Source organism: Lissotriton helveticus, chromosome 10 (genome assembly GCF_964261635.1).
Source record: "Lissotriton helveticus chromosome 10, aLisHel1.1, whole genome shotgun sequence".
NCBI lineage: Eukaryota > Metazoa > Chordata > Amphibia > Caudata > Salamandridae > Lissotriton > Lissotriton helveticus.
Window position 1 is genome coordinate 1,213,242,358 of NC_136071.1, and position 16,826 is coordinate 1,213,259,183.

Here is a 16,826-nt window from a genome sequence, read left to right on the forward strand (position 1 = left end):
TTCAGAAACGTAAAACTTCCCTAGCACATATAAAATCTTTCGAACACAAATGTTATAATTCTTCAGATAATCATATGTCCCCAGACCTTCTACGAGCAAAATTAGAATTTAATAAATTTATTACTGACAATGCATCTTCCTTCCTCCTTCGTAGTAGTGCTCGTTATTATGGGGGTTGTATTAAATCTGGAAAGCTCCTAGCTAATTGCCCTAAATCTTGTAAAGAGCGTACGCTTATAGAATCCATTTACTCTCCCAATAATACTCTTCTCCATAAGGATAAGGAAATTTTAGATCAATTTCAAATGTTTTATCAACAGCTTTATACCGCGGAATCGCCTCCCACTTCTTCTCTTATTCAGCAATACTTTGAGAATCTTCCTAAACCCTTCCATTCTCATCTCAACTTTCCTGCTCTTGATCTTGATCTTTCTTTGCATGAGCTCTCAGTGGCTTTGAATTCTCTTACTAAGGGTAAACCTCCTGGTCCTGACGGTTTTCCTGTTGAATTTTATTTACATTTCTCTGATCTTTTATTGCCCAAACTTTTATCGCTTTTTCAATCCTTTTACTCATCTGGTAAAGCTGAAGGTACTTTTCAATACGAGAGCATTTGTCTTATCCCGAAAGAAGGTCGTGATCCCAAATTCTGTAAAGATTATCATCCGATCTCTTTAGCTAATGTAGACTATAAATTGTTTGCTAAATTATTTGCGTTACGTTTGGATCCTTTGATGCCACATCTTATTTGAAAAGAATAATGTGGTTTTGTAAAAGGTAGGCTCACTTCTGATAATTCCCGTCTCTTTCCTAATGTTTTGAATAAAGCCCCACTTCTCCCTATTCCTTTGGCTGCTATCTCTGTTGACGCATAGAAAGCCTTTGATAGGATGGACTGGTCTTTTTTATTTGCTTCGCTTTGCTGGCATGGCTTTGGTTCCAAATTTATTTCACTTGTATCTTTATTATATTCTGCGCCCAAGGCCTCAGTACTTGTGAATGGTCAGCTTTCCTCCTCCTTTACTCTTCAGCGAGGAGTTCGTCATGGATGTCCACTTTCCCCACTCCTTTGTGGCCTTGCCCTGGAACCTTTTTTTATCTTCCATTCATAACAATTCTTCTATTTCTGGTTTTCCCTATGGTGACAATCAATTGAAACTTTCGCCCATGCAGATGATATCCCTTTGTTCATTTTGAACCCTGAGGTGTCTTTCCCCCTTTACTTTCTGAATTTCAATCCTTCTCCCTCGTCTCAGGCTATAAAATTAATTCAGATAAAATTGAAGTTCTTCCATTAACCAAAACCTGTCTTCCTCATCTTTTCTCTTTGACTGGCTTTGCATGGAATAGTTCAAAGATTAAATATTTGGGTATTTGGTTTTCCAACTCCATTTCCTCTTCCGTTAAATTAAACATGAATGCTGTCTTATCTCGTATCGATCAAAATGTTTTCCTCTTGAAATCCTCTTTTCCTTTCCTGGTGAGGTCGTCTGGATTCAATTAAAATGATGATAGCCCCTATTCTAATTTATATTCTTTCTATGTTGCCTGTCCATATTCCCGCCCTTTATTTAAAACATATTGACTCTTTGCTTTCAAAATTTCTTTGGAAAAATAAAAAATCTAGAATTTCTCTTGTTGCCCTTCGCAAATTTAAATCAAATGGTGGGGTTAAATTTCCAGATTTCTGCTTTTACCACAAATCCTTTTCTCTGCGTTAAGCATCGCAATGACTCTCTTCGGAATCTTCCCCCTTTACTCCTCTTTAGCTTCTCATTGAACAAACTTTGTTACTACCTTTCTCTTTTACTGAAGTAGTGCGCTTCTCTACCAAATCTCCCTTTAGATTATCTCCTTTATTCAAACATACCTCTTCTCTTTTAAAGCCTCTGGCTCTTCCACATGATATCACACGTGAATCTTTTTTAAATACCCCCATTTGGTATAATTCTCTTATTCTTTTAAATAATAGACCTATATCTTGGCTCTCTTAGAGATCAAAAGACATTATCTGGTTTCAGTATCTCTTTGATGGATTACGCCTTTGCTCTTTTCCTCATTTTCAACTTCTTTTTTACAGAAATGTACCACTCTTATGGCAATAATTCTTGATCGTTATTATTCTCTTCCTTCCTCCTCAACATCATTCTTACCTCAATCCCCTCTTCTTACTATCCTTGCAACTTTTCCTAAAGCTTCTCTTATTTTTAGATTATTTTCCTCTCCTAACTTAGACCGTGCTAAGACCAAAGTGGAGTTTGCTTGGGAAGCGGATCTTGATTGTACTTGGTCTGTTGCGCTCTGGGATAACATTTGGTCCAGGTCTCTAAAAATTTCCCGTTCTGCTTCTCTTTCTCAATCTTTATTCTATCTATATCATAGGCTTTATCTTTCTTGTGGTGCCTTACAAGCAGACCTCCTAAACCTATTCTTCTTCTGTCCTGTTGTTTCTCTCTTTCGGGAAAAAGTTTGGTCATACCTTTCTCGCATCTTTACACTTTCAATTCAATACACTCCCACTATTCTCTTTCTGGGTAGTCTTTCAGATTTCTTAGAACTTCCTCCACATTCCCATGGTCTTTTCAATCTCATGCTTGCCCTAGCATTTCAACATATCTCTTCCAACTAGAAATCCCTTACTAATATTTCTGTACAGGCCTGGTGGAACACTTTGTGTCATTTTCACAGACTTGATGTTGCCTTTGCTTCTTCATGCAAACCAATATGTAATACTGATTTATACTGGTTGCCTCTCACCTCATATCTGGATCGTTTGGATTTGAAACAACCTACTCATGCCAACTCAGAGAATTTCAAACCTCCTTGAAGGATATTCACTCTCTCCTTTTTGTTCATTTTATCTTTTACAGTTCTTTCACATGCTTTGTTATTTCTTCATGTCGTTTAACTTTGACTTTGGAAATTGAACCATTTGCTTACATGCCATAATTATTTTTAAGATTATATGTTCTTTACTGCCATTGTCGTTCTCCCTTCCCCCTTCCCACCCCTTCTTCCTTTAAAATACCCCCAAAATGCATTTTTGCCTTCCATTCATTGTCATTGGCATACACTGTTATTTGTAATGTTTTTCACAAATGTTATTGTTCTTCAGGTAATGTCATTGTTTGCTTATAATTACTTTAATAAAGCTTTTCAAATACAAAAAAAACATCTAAAACATATTCTCATGGTTACTATTAATGTAACTTAATGTTAACTATGTATTTTCTCAGTAGAACAAAATAAAGTAATACTACAGCACAACTAGGTCAATTTTTAATTTTATATTTAATTAATTAAAATATATTAAATTTAACAAAGATGTATGTTTGTAGATGTATTTCTAAAAAATCCTACCAAACGTAACATGCTTATATTTATTTATTTATTATATAGTAAAAAATTACCAAAAACTATAGAGAAAATGTATTTAAATCAATTCATTTTTTAAATAACTGAGGTTACATTTATTATTACATTTAAACTGTTGTTAAACTATTTTATATGAATACAAAATGAATATTGCATCTTTGATATAGACATTTGTTTTTCCTGAAATATCTCAAAAACTTCTGAATGAATTTACACCAAAAAACAAAAAGTGTTCTTTCTGTAGGCTTTGAGATACTAATGTAAAAATAAATGTACATATCTATATGCACAAATCCTTTGGGCCTATTTTGCAATATATCACAAATTTGAGGACCAACAGGAATACTGTGATTGGCTGGCTGCAACCTCTGTAGAAAGTTGCGGCCACCATGTTATGTAACAGGACACGATCCCCGGGAGCTGAAATTAAACAATGAGAGTGATAGAAGGGGTCAGAGTAGAAGTACCCTGACCCCATGGGCGGAGTATAGGGTGTTTGTGGGACCTCTTATGTGTACAACACATCGGAAAATGGTTTGTATTGAGAATTACATATATACAAACATTTTTAATACATTAATTTATTTTAACAGCCTTTCTGAATAGTGTTTTTAAGTCCCTGCCTCTATTACTTCTCTAGGAGTGTTGCAGTACCAGTGGTTGGCTGTGCGTGGTGCTGGGATTACTTTTGGTCTGTGAATAGCAATGGCCTTACGCTTTTGTGGGTTAATGCTTGTGCCTCCCTAAACCCATCCTTGAGCCTCCCTTAACTCCTCCTTAACCCTCTCTAGCCTCTTCCACGCTAATGACAAAGCCAGCTCGTCATGGGTTTTACCTATGCTGCACTCATGACGAGCTGGCTTTGTCATGAACAAGCCATTTTCTAATTCTTCAGCGCACAGCGGGAAAACGCGGTAGCGCTGAAGTGGTTAATCCCCTCTCATTTTGTAGTAAGTATTCCCCATTTTTTAGTAATTGCTCCCTGCCCCTAATCCACATTTACAACATAAACATAGATGTATATTTATGGAGATCTCTGCCAATGAGAGAGAGGTCTCGGCATTTAAATAATAGGAGAGACAGAGACGTAGGCCTCTGCATGTAGGGTGGTGAATAGTAGTTTGTAATATGTGAGTAGTACTATTGTTTGTGCTACAAAATGCAGCTTGTGAATTGGCCTAAATTGACCTGAGTCTCAACATCATTGTCTGATCTTTTCCTTCACCCCTTCTGTCTCTCTTAGTTTATCTCTCCTCTTTGCTTGATACCATAGGTGTTTGCCTCTCCCTCTCTTATTCAAACCTCTGTGTCTTTACACTGCACCTCTGTCTCCTACTCATATGTATAGATGGTCGCATGGGGAGTCTTGTGGCATAGGCAGTTTCAGATGAGAGACAGAAGAGATAAAACATAGATAAAGAGAAAGGCAGACAATGGAGAGAGGGGGAGAGCACAAAATAGAGAGACAGAGTAGCAGAATGAAAGGGAACCTAGGAGAATTGGGAGAAGAAAGGGGAGACAACAGTGGATAGAGGAAACAAAAGACCAAACGGAGACAAAGCAGTGTAGAAAGAGATAGAGTAAAAGGAATGAAAAAGAGAGAAAGTAAAAACATGGTTAAGACTGATATAGACAGTGACAACTGGAGACAGGATTAGGAGGGACAGAGTTTGATGGAGTAGAGACAGAGAGAGAGAGAAAGAGTCCGACAGACTGACAAATATAGACATAAAAAAAGATTTGTTGCAAGGAGGGACAGAAGGAATAAAGAGAGCACACTGCACAGAGAAAACAGAAAGGTAGAGGGCGCTCTGTGCTGACAGGAGAATATGGTCTAGTGAGTGATCCATTATCCTGAAAACTGAAGGAAAGGGAGAGAAGGTCTTTCAGTGAGGGGTTGAAATAGGGCCGGCATCATCATTTAGTGTCGCCCAGTGCAACAATCTTTGTTTGGCACTGATATATCCGTTTTCTTCATAAATTCACGCTCTGCCACCTGCCAATGGTGCCCCCATCTTTCCTTATCCCTTACCTGGCATGTATTTATTTTATAGCTCAAATCATCCTAATGTAGACTGTCATAGTGCTTTATATCATATACAGAGAGCCATAAAAGTGTGTAAACCAATGAATAGGAAAGGTCACTTAAAACGATAATGACTAAAATCTTTAGGAGTCATGTGTCATCCATCATGGTAGTGTTGGAATGTAGTTTATTAGTAGGTGTAGGTAGGTACCTACCACTAGTAATAGGGCCACAATAACAATATAAGGTCCAATCAAGGTCTGAAACTATTATCCCCTTGTTCAACACTCATAAACTAGCTATGAGCAGGCAGGCATAACTTAGGCGATTGGTGTGTAAAGCATTTAAAAATACCAATATGTTAAATAAGTAAGCAACAACACACAAGAAAAACCCAACACCAATTTATAAAAATAGGAAATCATTTTATGATTAAAATGACACCAAAACAACAAAAACCCAATTAAGGAACCAGAGACATTGATTTTTAAATATTAAAGACTTTCTAATGCCTAAAAGCCAAAAGCGCCACTTTGGGACTTCTGGTTGTGCTTAACCGGAGCAAAGTCAAAGTTTCAGGACTACCACTTAGCAGTAGGGCCCTGTCAAGTTTTTACCTTCTGACTACGTCTCTTTTTTTTAGCTTTCTCTCTTGACATCAAGCAAGGAACCTTGTCAGGCCGGGTTTCGAGTACATGACAGAAGTTTGGCTCACTGCGATGCCTAGGTCATCCCCTGGAAGTCTTGTCAGCAACAAAAAGCTCCAGAGCTTCAGCGGGGCAATTGTGAATATCAGGCTGGGTTGTTATTCATCGTCTCTATCTTGACTCCCGTGGATGGGTGGGTCACCATCATGGTGATTTTTACCAAAAATTCTCTAATCTTCACCAAACCTCTGGACATTTTTCCAGAATGAACTTTTGGGGCTCGGAAGTGTAGAAACACCAATCCAAGGTTCCAGAAGCTCTGAGTTGCTCCATGGGATGTTGTTACTATGTGGCCCACAATGAACTTGGCCAAATCCTCTAAAGTCCAGCTGAAGGTTGTCAGCTGGTTTCTTCTTGCTGGAGATGATGCACGTGGAGCTCTTTTAACATGTTGCTTTCAGGGAGTCCACTCCTTCTCTATTTAAGGCAGGGCAAAACCTTAAATCTGTAGTTCCAAAGGTTTGCAGCAGGTGCAGTCATTCAGAGTGCAATCCTCTTGGTGCAGGCCAGACTTCCAGGGGGTCAGTCCTTCTTCTTCTTGTAGTTTCAAGCAGGGATCTAAGTTGCTGGGCAGCTCTCCCATATTTATCCAGTGTTCATGGGTGATAAGCAGGAGGGCACCCCTGATAAATGGGGTGCAGGGGGCCACCCACAGGTATGATCACTTCTTTCAATGTGTGGCATATTCTTGTCCCAGAAACACTATTTCTTAAAAATCCCAAATGGAGAATTGTCTCTGGAGGTTAAGATCTGGCAAAGCCAAACCACAGGCAAGGCTAAGTTCCTTAACACTTCCGTTCAAGCCCCTCTGTTAATTCAATTATTGGGGCTCCTGTCTGGCTTGGGGTGCAGGAAGTGAGTGTGAGCTTGTGCCCTGTCCTAACTCTCATTCCCACTTTAAAGACCAATTTAGCTACTCCACGCCCACCCTGCCTTTTGCTCAGCAGCTTGCAGATCTCCTCCTACCGGATGCCCTTTGTCCCAGCTCAGGCCACTTCAAACCTCATCAGAGCAATTTGGACCAGCCTGTCAAAGGCTGGCCAATCAGTAGAGACTGCTGGAAGGCTGGCTTGTTACTATATCATAAAACATAGTTCTATAACTTAATGTTCTGTGATAGTTATAATACATCTAACCATGGCAAGTTGGATTTATTCTAATAATCATTTTAATATTTTAAGTAAATTTTTAGCTGGCTTCTATCAATAGTTATAACTTATTAAAGTATTCTATGTTAGCCTTTGGAGCCCATGTGCTATAATGCGAATATATGCAGTTTTTCTTACACCTGGGCATAGAAAACATCTCTAATATAATGTTCCTATTTATATTTGCAAGGCACCCTGCCCCTGGGGCACCTAGGGGTGACACAGACTACTGGCCCTGGGTCCGGTTCTCATGGCCCACGGCACAAGCAGAGTGACTTACCACCAGTATCAATCAAACAATGGGGCTGATCGGGGCAAAAAGGATGACTTTCTCACAGGTAGGCATTACAATATACAGTGCTGGCCTCGGAGAAATTAAGGGGCACTAAGATATGATGCTGTTGCTCTCTCCTCCAGTGTTTGCATAATTTAGGCTGCCTTGCACCAATGCACACACACTTGCACCATGGTGCAAGGGAGTTCAGGTGATTTCAAACTTAGGTTTTATACTGGAAGGGTTCCCTTCCAGCATAAAAGTCTATATTTGACAAAGTACAACCCTTTAGCACTTTGTATGTGAGTTTTACTGTGCAGCACGTATGTTAAGTTTGAAAGGTTTGGAGAAAATAAATCCTTCTTTAAACTTCATGTCTGTTTCATGGATGCATAATTTGTTTATGTCAATCCCTTAATACCAACGTTAGTAGATGGAAATCAAAATCTATGGGTGAGTGCAAGGGAAGGTCAACGTGCCACCCATGGTAAGCCCCAAAACAATACTTTGCACCAGGTTTGCATCACTTTTCTGAAGCAACCCAGACACAAAGTCTTTGTAAACCTGGCCATAAATGTAACACATGATCAAGGATTCAAGCTAATAAAATCGCATTGCTCCCCAAAGGATGCATTTTTAGCAATGTTGGAATAACAAAATAGAGAAGAAAAACAATAATGATCTAAACATCTGCCTTTTTATTTGCATGCAAGATGTTGAGGCCAGTTCATAGCTCAATGCGTTATATTTGAAGGATTGTCACTTTTAAACTCCAAGTACAGAAGGATCTATGTGATAAAAGCGATAACCCAGTAAGCTATCGACATAAAATACTAATCGGTGATCTGCATGTCACATGTTGTGCATTGCAGCAGGAACATTAACCCTCTATGCTACTATATCATGAGTCAAAACTGTGATAGACAAATCTAAGATTCTCCCTCAAGTGCATTTACCACCACAGTTGTCATGCTCTTGAAAATACCCCCTGAAAATGTGCAGCACATATGTAAAGTTTGAAAGGTTCTTTAAACTTCATGTCTGTTTCATGGATGCGTGATTTATTTATTTCAATCCCTTCATACCAACGTTAGTAAATGGAAATCAAAATCTATGGGTGAGTGCAGGGGAAGGTAATACATGATCGAGGATTCAAGCTAATAAAATCGCATTGCTCCCCAAAGGAAGGCTTTTTAGCAATGTTGGAATAACAAAAGATTGAGAAGAAAAACAATAATGCTCTAAACATCTGCCTTTTTATTTTCTTGCAAGATGTTGAGGCCAGTTTATAGCTCAATGCGGTATATCTGAAGGATTGTCACTTTTGAACTCCAAGTACAGAAGGATCTATGTGATAAAATTGATAACCCAGTAAGCTATCTACATAAAATACTAATCTGTGATCTGCATGTCACATGTTGTGCATTGCAGCAGGAACATTAACCCTCTATGCTACTATATCATGAGTCAAACCTGTGATAGACAAATCTAAGATCACTCCCTCGAGTGCATTGACCACCACAGTTGTCATTCTGTTGGAAAAAAAAACTGAAAATGCTGCTCACACAAAGATCTCTGCAGGATCCTCTTATCTCAGTTCAGTCTGCCATGCAGAGGGCACCTCCTTGACATTGGCACCTGGTGCCACTGTACCAGTGGTCGCACCTCAAAGCCATCATTGGGGAGGGAGAGGGAATAAAAGAAAGAAAGGTGTGGTTTAATTGATGACCATGGACTAATTCTAGCTTTGGCGGATCCTTAAATTATATTATCATTCTGGTAAAATAACTTTGTTTCCATGTGACTGACATGGTGAACATTTGTAAAGTAAATATTTAAAATGAAGAGGGTTATTTGTCAAGGTAACTAACACTCATGAGGAAATTGAACATCTTCTCATTTGAAAAGGATCATTGGTTGTCACGCAATGCTTTATCACCTACCACTCGTGTTGGTAATCTCTCCTTCTGAGCAGAGGGTGCAGTCATAGCAACAGACATGTTTCCCTTTTAGAGGGATCTTCCTGTATCCAGGAGTACAACTCTCACTGCACACAGAGGTAGGGATGATCTGGAGAGGAAGAGATGGAGATGTGTGAGACATCAACAGGGGAAAAAACAAAGGGTACATGCAACATTATCACACATCCTGCCGACTGAGAAAGAATTTGCACAGTTTGTCATTTGAGAGAACAGAGAAGAAAGAAATAAGGGGCTGATGTCATAGGTTCAGTGGGAGGGATTTAGGAGGAGAGAGATACAGGGCAGATGTGATACTCTCAGTGTGAGGGATCTGATGGCCAGAGAGCCAGGGGAGATGTGATGATGTTAATGTGATCCAGAAAGGAAGAAGTGTGGGGCAGATGAGATAACATCAGTAAAACAGAGAGGAAATAATAAAGGCCACTTGATATAACAGAGTCAGAGTCTTCATGGGGGAGAAACACAGGGTACATGCCATATTGTTACAGAGCCAGGAGGTCTGAGGACAACAGGTTAAAAGACAATACTAAGAGACCTAGCACCCAAAGGAGGAGAATCAGGTCTGTCAATCCACAGACCTATTTGAAAGTGGAGGTGTAGTTTACATATACAAACCCTTATGAAGTGTAAAAATACTTTAGAAATTAGAGTTTCTTAAGAGTAAACATTCTTGTTTGAAGGGGTTGACACGATTTTGCTGATCCATAACCACCTGGTAAATGGTGGAGATACACATCTGTCAAGAGCAGGTGGAAATCCATTTGTAAAGTGTGAATGTGCAGGAAATCACCCCAAAATTGGTGAAAATGCAAAAAAAGTGTTTTTACCCTAGGAAAAATATATTTTGCATAGAGAAAATGAAAAGTGAGCATGTAAGCTTCCACTTCCTCAGGATTTTTGAATGAATGTATGTGCACAATTTCTCATTCAAAGATAGGATTTCTACATTGATATTAACAGTAGTGTGACAATCACTTTCTGGATTACTCTGAAAGTATTTGTGAATTCCAAAAATAAATAAAATCTTAATAAAATGTAGGAGGAACCTGTTGAAGTAGTTTTACAATTTAATTTGTGTATGTTATAGTCGCCTAACAAGTCCTTGGAGGGAGAGTGATATGAAAGGGATCTCCCCAAGGTCTGGAGCCATCCGCTGCCACAGTGCTTGTGTACTGAGGAGAAATCCAGGCTGTCCTGGCACCCACCCATATGGAGAACACTGGGGGTACCCCCACGCCACCCCATGACATGCCTCCATTCGGGGTGTCAGCGGCACGTGCATCCCCCTTCAGCATTCCGATGATGTCAGTGCGTGCATGGAGCATCAACATCATAAGATGGTGTCTGGGACATGCTGGAAGTGATTTTCTTTCAGTGCATTTTAGAGAGAGGACTCCTTTTAGGTAAGTCCTTCTCGGGAGAGAGGAGTTTACTAGGCAGACCACCATAGGGGGAAAGAAGCACATTTTTCCGTTCCCGCCTTGTCTGTAGAGGATTTCTGCTCTATGGTTGCGGGTGGGGCTGCAATTGTGGAGCAAGAAATTGAACCTACCAGACCAATGGGAGTTTATTTGTTGTTGGGGTAGTGGCCCCTTGGGCAAGAGTCACTCTACTTATGGGCTAATGTTATGACTATGTTTCAGCTCCCCCACGGGATAGTTAGGCCTTTCTTTTTTCAGCTGATATATAGACAATAGAGCTGACAATTATAAAAAATAATGTTATTGTTATCAATAGTGTGAGTGTAGTAGTATTATGATATGCACACTGTGAGTGTAATAACATCATGATATGCATACTTGTCAAACGTTTGAGCATTTTCTCGGTATTTGACCAGTTACTAGACAGAAAATCCAGATATTTGCGATTCATGTGTTTCTTTGCCCCTGTTATCCCAGACGAGGCCTCTTCTGCTGACAATGTAGAGTGGAGGCGGGTGTGTGACATCCTACACCGTGCTGTGTTTAAATGTGCAGAACTGTTTCTGTATTTGTAAAAGATAATTTATGTCAAATAAGTGTATAAGTGCAAAATAGATTGATAAATTGTGCACCCTAACATCTGCAAACCAGAATAGCTATTGACTATGAGGTGAGCACAGCCCCCGCTTGTAGAAAGCGGTATATCCTCCCTCCCTTAACTCACCACACATTTGTGTGCGATTGTATTGGTGTTACACACATTTTGTGTACACCATTATTCAATGCACTATCTTTTTATATTTTGTTTCCACTCTTCTGTTGCGTAGGCTGTTGATGGCACAAACTGATGTCTAGCATAGGTACTCCAGACTCAATTCCATTTCTCAAATTTACCCAACTTTTGTGTGCTGTTCTGATCTAAATGCTCTGTTTCTGCCACATTAGGAGCCATAACTGTGTGAAGCTTTTGGTGGCGGCAAGCAGAAGTAAAAGTGGAACCTTGTATCTGTGAGTCTCACACTCTGGCAGTTGGTGCAATAAAACCTTACAGTGGAGGCAGGGAGTGCCTGCCTCAATGTCACCTCCATTGTTCTGCTTGCCTGAGACAGGGATGCACTTTAGGGTAAAGTAGAAGGCATTTAAAACATTTATGTTACTAAAATAAACAACCGAACAAGAAAGTTCTGCCCGCTGCTTGAACCTCATCATACGAGCACTGCAATAATTTCACTTATTTCACTGTTTTTGGCACAGGCAAGTGTAGTTTTTCACTTAATTGCGTGCAAGCTTTGGATCACCCACCACCAGACCACGGTAAAAAAGGGTGCAGCACTTTGTTAACCGATGCGCTGGGGAACTTACTTTTGCTTTTTCTTAGAACAAAGAGAGAGAAAAGTGGAAAAGTGAAGAGATAAGCAGGGTGGGAATGAGGCCAGTGAGGGCGGGTAACTAATAGAGCAGGAGGTTAAAACAAGGGTGCGGGGGCACTGAAAGTAAGCAAAGCACGTCATGCTTGCAGGAAGAGAAAACAATCAAGAAAATATTGCCTACAAGACTGAATAACACGTACTGTGTAACAACCCAAGTAAAGGGGCCAGTAGCTATGGGAGGATAGAAATGAAGAAAAGATGGTACTAAGGAGGGACTAACAAACCGATTACTTAATCAGAAGCCTGCATTTACGAAGGACAAATACAGAAGCCTATGACAAATATGGGCCGAGAGTGGGCGGGGCTTCTCTTCCATACTCTACAACAGCAGATCGCCGGAGAAGCGCATTCGTGCTGACTCAGGCGCGACCTAATAAAGAAAGAGTAAGTCAGCACCTCGAGATTATATTTAACAGAGATTTTAAACACGTTTAAGTCCCTGCCGTTTGAACATGGAATTAAAACAGATTTTCAATAAATCTACTAAAATGTTATCATTTTTATTAGACCAGGAGGTGATCGCACATAAAAATAATGCCTGGTCAATTAATAACTCGTATAATAAAATCGAGTCCCAACAACATCTAACCACTTATTTTAAACCCGTTGTGAGGGATACACTTCTCATGTTAAGATTTGGTCGCTACCCAAGATGGGTGAAAAACTGGCAATCACAACACTGAAGACTATGTGGCTATGTCAATGAAACATTACTGTATGTTGTATGTATATGCCCTAGATTGCGGCAAGAGAGGCATACACTGTTGAAATCAGCTTTTAAGGACAAAGGATTGAGAATGTTCCACCAAGGAATTATAGCACGCCTTTTAGGGCATAGCATCAACCTAACAGTGTATTTTGTGCAGTTCATCCTAATAGTTGAGAAGGAATTGATCCAGGATGATGCTTCGTCCCGTTGGACATGTGCAAAGTTACGCCTATGCTCCTGTTCCTTGTAAAGTGACAAGTTCCGAAGCACAGGGAAAGGCGTCCACTGCCGCTGGAGGTGACATGGCTTAGACTTCGACTATCTGCTACCCTTTAGAGATATACCTGGGCACGCACATAAAGAATGGAGGTGATGCAACTTTTACCAACCTGGAAGAGGGGGCTTTGTTGGAAATATCCCCTCTGGAACCTTTGGCCACTCTGAGCTGTTGGTCTTGGGCGCAAATGATGTCTGCACAAGTGTTCCTGAGGCAACAACTAGAGACTACTAGGGACTTTTATAAGTCATTATACACTTAGTTATTATTGACTGAGTGGCTCCCCCTCCCCCTTCCTTCTCAATCAATCAATCAATCAAAGCATTTATATAGCGCGCTACTCACCCGGAGGGTCTCAAGGCGCTGGGGGGAGGGGGTCCGCTACTGCTCGAACAGCTAGGTCTTGAGCTGCTTCCTGAAGGCAAGTTGGTCCTGGGTCAGGCGGAGGTGGGTCGGAAGGGAGTTCCAAGTCTTGGCGGCCAGGTAGGAGAAGGACCTTCCTCCTGTGGTGGCTCTTCGGATGCGGTTGACGGCGGCGAGGGCGTGGCTGATCGATCGAAGCAGGCGTTTGGGAGCGTAGAAGTTGAGGCGGCTGTTGAGGTATCCTGGTCCTTGGTTGTGTAGGGCTTTGTGTGCGTGGGTGAGGAGCCGGAAGGTGATTCTCTTGTTGACCGGGAGCCAGTGCAGGTCTCTCAGGTGTCCGGAGATGTGGCTGCGGCGGGGAATGTCCAGGATGAGTCGTGCTGAGGTGTTCTGGATCCGCTGGAGTCTTTTCTGGAGTTTAGCGGTGGTTCCGGCGTAGAGGGAGTTGCCGTAGTCCAGACGGCTGGTGACGAGGGCCTGGGTGACCGTCTTCCTGGTCTCGGTGGGGATCCATCGGAAGATCTTGCGTAGCATGCGCAGGATGTTGAAGCACGACGAGGAGACGGCGTTGACTTGTCTGGTCATGGAGAGGGAGGAGTCCAGGATGAAGCCCAGGTTTCGTGCGTGGTCAGTTAGTTTGGGTGCGCTGCCCAGGGCGGGGGGCCACCAGGAGTCGTCCCAGGCAGAGGGTGAGGATCCCAGGATGAGGACTTCCGTCTTGTCCGAGTTCAGTTTCAGGCGGCTGTTCGACATCCAGTTGGCTACGTCTGTCATCCCTTCGTGCAGGTTCGCTCTGGCGGTGGTGGGGTCGTTAGTGAGGGAGAGGATCAGCTGGGTGTCGTCGGCGTAGGAGATGATGTTCAGGTTGTGCTGGTGTGCGATGGCTGCGAGGGGGCTCATGTAGACGTTAAAGAGGGTTGGACTGAGCGAGGAGCCTTGAGGAACGCCGCAGATGACTTTGGTGGCCTCCGAACTGAACGGGGGGAGGCGGACTCTCTGTGTCCTTCCGGCGAGGAAGGAGGTGATCCAGTCCAGTGCCTTCTCCTGGATTCCGACGTTTCTGAGGCGCTGTACTAGGGTACGGTGGCAGACAGTGTCGAAGGCCGCGGAGAGGTCCAGGAGGATGAGGGCCGCTGTTTCTCCGTTGTCGAGCAGGGCTCGGATGTCATCGGTAGCTGCGATCAGGGCGGTCTCGGTGCTGTGGTTGGCCCGGAAGCCAGACTGCGAGTGGTCGAGGGAGCCGTTCGTCTCGAGGAAGGCGGCCAGTTGCGTGTTGACGGTCTTCTCGATGACTTTGGCCGGAAACGGGAGCAGCGAGATGGGCGGTAGTTCTTGAGGTCGGTTGGGTCTCCTGATGGTTTCTTGAGTAGAGCGCTGAGTTCGGCGTGCTTCCAGCTCTCTGGGAAGGTGGCGATGTCGAAGGAGGTGTTGATGATGTCCCGCAGGTGGGGTGCGATGACAGCGTCGGCCTTGTTGAAGACGTGGTGAGGGCAGGGGTCTGTCGGAGATCTGGAGTGGATGGAGTTCATCGTGCGGATGGTGTCTTCGGTGCTGATCGGGGTCCAGGCACGGAGGGTGGTGGTGGGGGGCGGTGGTTCGGTCGTGGCGTGCGTTGGTTGAGTGCTGAAGCTGTTGTGTATGTCCGCGATCTTGTTGTGGAAGTAGGAGGCGAGGGAGTTGCAGAGGTCTTGCGAAGGGGTGATGTCGTTGTTTCCGGCGTAGGGGTTGGAGAGCTCTTTCACGATGTTGAAGAGTTCCTTGCTGTTGTGTGCGTTGTTGTCCAGTCGTTCCTTGAATGCGGTTTTCTTGGTGGCGTGGATCAGCTGGTGGTGTTTTCGGGTGGCGAGCTTGAGGGCAGTCATGTTGTCCGGTGTTGGGTCTCTGCGCCAGGTTCTCCTTCCTTTCCTTCACTTCATCCTCTCCTCCCCACTTCCCCCTCTCTTTCCCTGTTCCTTCTCAGTTCAACAGAATAAGGTACCACAAACTGTAACAGCATTGTTATGAATATTAATGAGACTCAATGCACACTGTATACTGCAGTATCGTAATCTATTATGTCTTGTTTTTTAGAATAAATTCAATGCAAATATTTATGAGGATTTGTGTGTGAGAAAACCTGATGGGAGTCAAAATAGTCACCCCACAATGAATTCTTCTAGGGGTACAGTTTGCAAAAATGTACCTGTAGGAGAGTAGGGTCTGCTATCCTATGGTCACCCCAAATTTCTGCTTTTTGCTTCACTGGTTTATGACTTAATGTGGCTGTGGGCCTGCTAATCAGACCCACATCCTGCTGTTCTCTCTCTAAATTAATGCCAATGCACTTTAGGTGCATTACGAATTGGAACTGGTTCACCTTATTGGCCCCTGTAACAGTGTACCCAGGTACCCAGGGCATAGGTGCTTCCAAGGCCTACCAGGGGCTGCAGCACGTATTATGCCGCCCCTGGCCTGGCCTCCATATTTGACACAACTGGCTGATCACTCAGCTGGGGTACGTTGGTGTAATCACCTCTTGCTTAGGTATAGTATGCCTGTATCTAACTTAAAATGGACACATATGTTCCTATCAGCCACTCCTATGGAAGGCCTCATCAATCCTGGAGGCAGAGTGCTTGGAAATATGTGAGATGGTGCTCTAGCATGAGTTGAGCCTGTCTGCAGCTTTCGGAACCGCGTCCTTTAGCTGTTCCATGATACTGCCATACCATATACTCTTAAGTGCATTATGAACCTCGCGGTTAAATGCTATCTTTGGTTTGGCTTTATCAAAACATGTCGAGTAAGGTGTCATACGAATTGGAATACTACCCCTCGCCAGTTCTGGCAACGGGGGTAGAATTCCACCCTTCTAGAGGGACACAACATGTACATAACCTGAACCCCGGTTAAAGTTAAACATGAGCCTCAGCATCACAAAATGGATGCTGCCACCACAGACACAAGTCTGACCTCCTGCTGCTGGGAGTCCTTCCAGCGAGGGTGGCTTGGACAAAGGGTTTCCTGCCTTGGGAGGTGCTAGCACCACCCCAGACAGGGTTTTGTGTATTGGATAGGACAGGGCTGAATAGAATCAGACATGCCTGGGGCACACAAGGTGTCCCTGTGCATTTG

At 42.7% G+C, this 16,826-nt stretch overlaps 1 protein-coding gene across 1 annotated transcript in view; it reads right to left on the reverse strand.

The window, feature by feature from the left end:
* Window positions 1–16,826, reverse strand: part of LOC144784222 (vomeronasal type-2 receptor 26-like) — a 187,247-nt gene that overhangs the window by 25,267 nt on the left and 145,154 nt on the right. Inside the window, exon 4 of the mRNA XM_078662873.1 lies at window positions 9,474–9,600. Coding sequence (XP_078518999.1) covers window positions 9,474–9,600 — 127 coding nt within the window. The remainder of the gene's footprint in view (window positions 1–9,473; window positions 9,601–16,826) is intronic.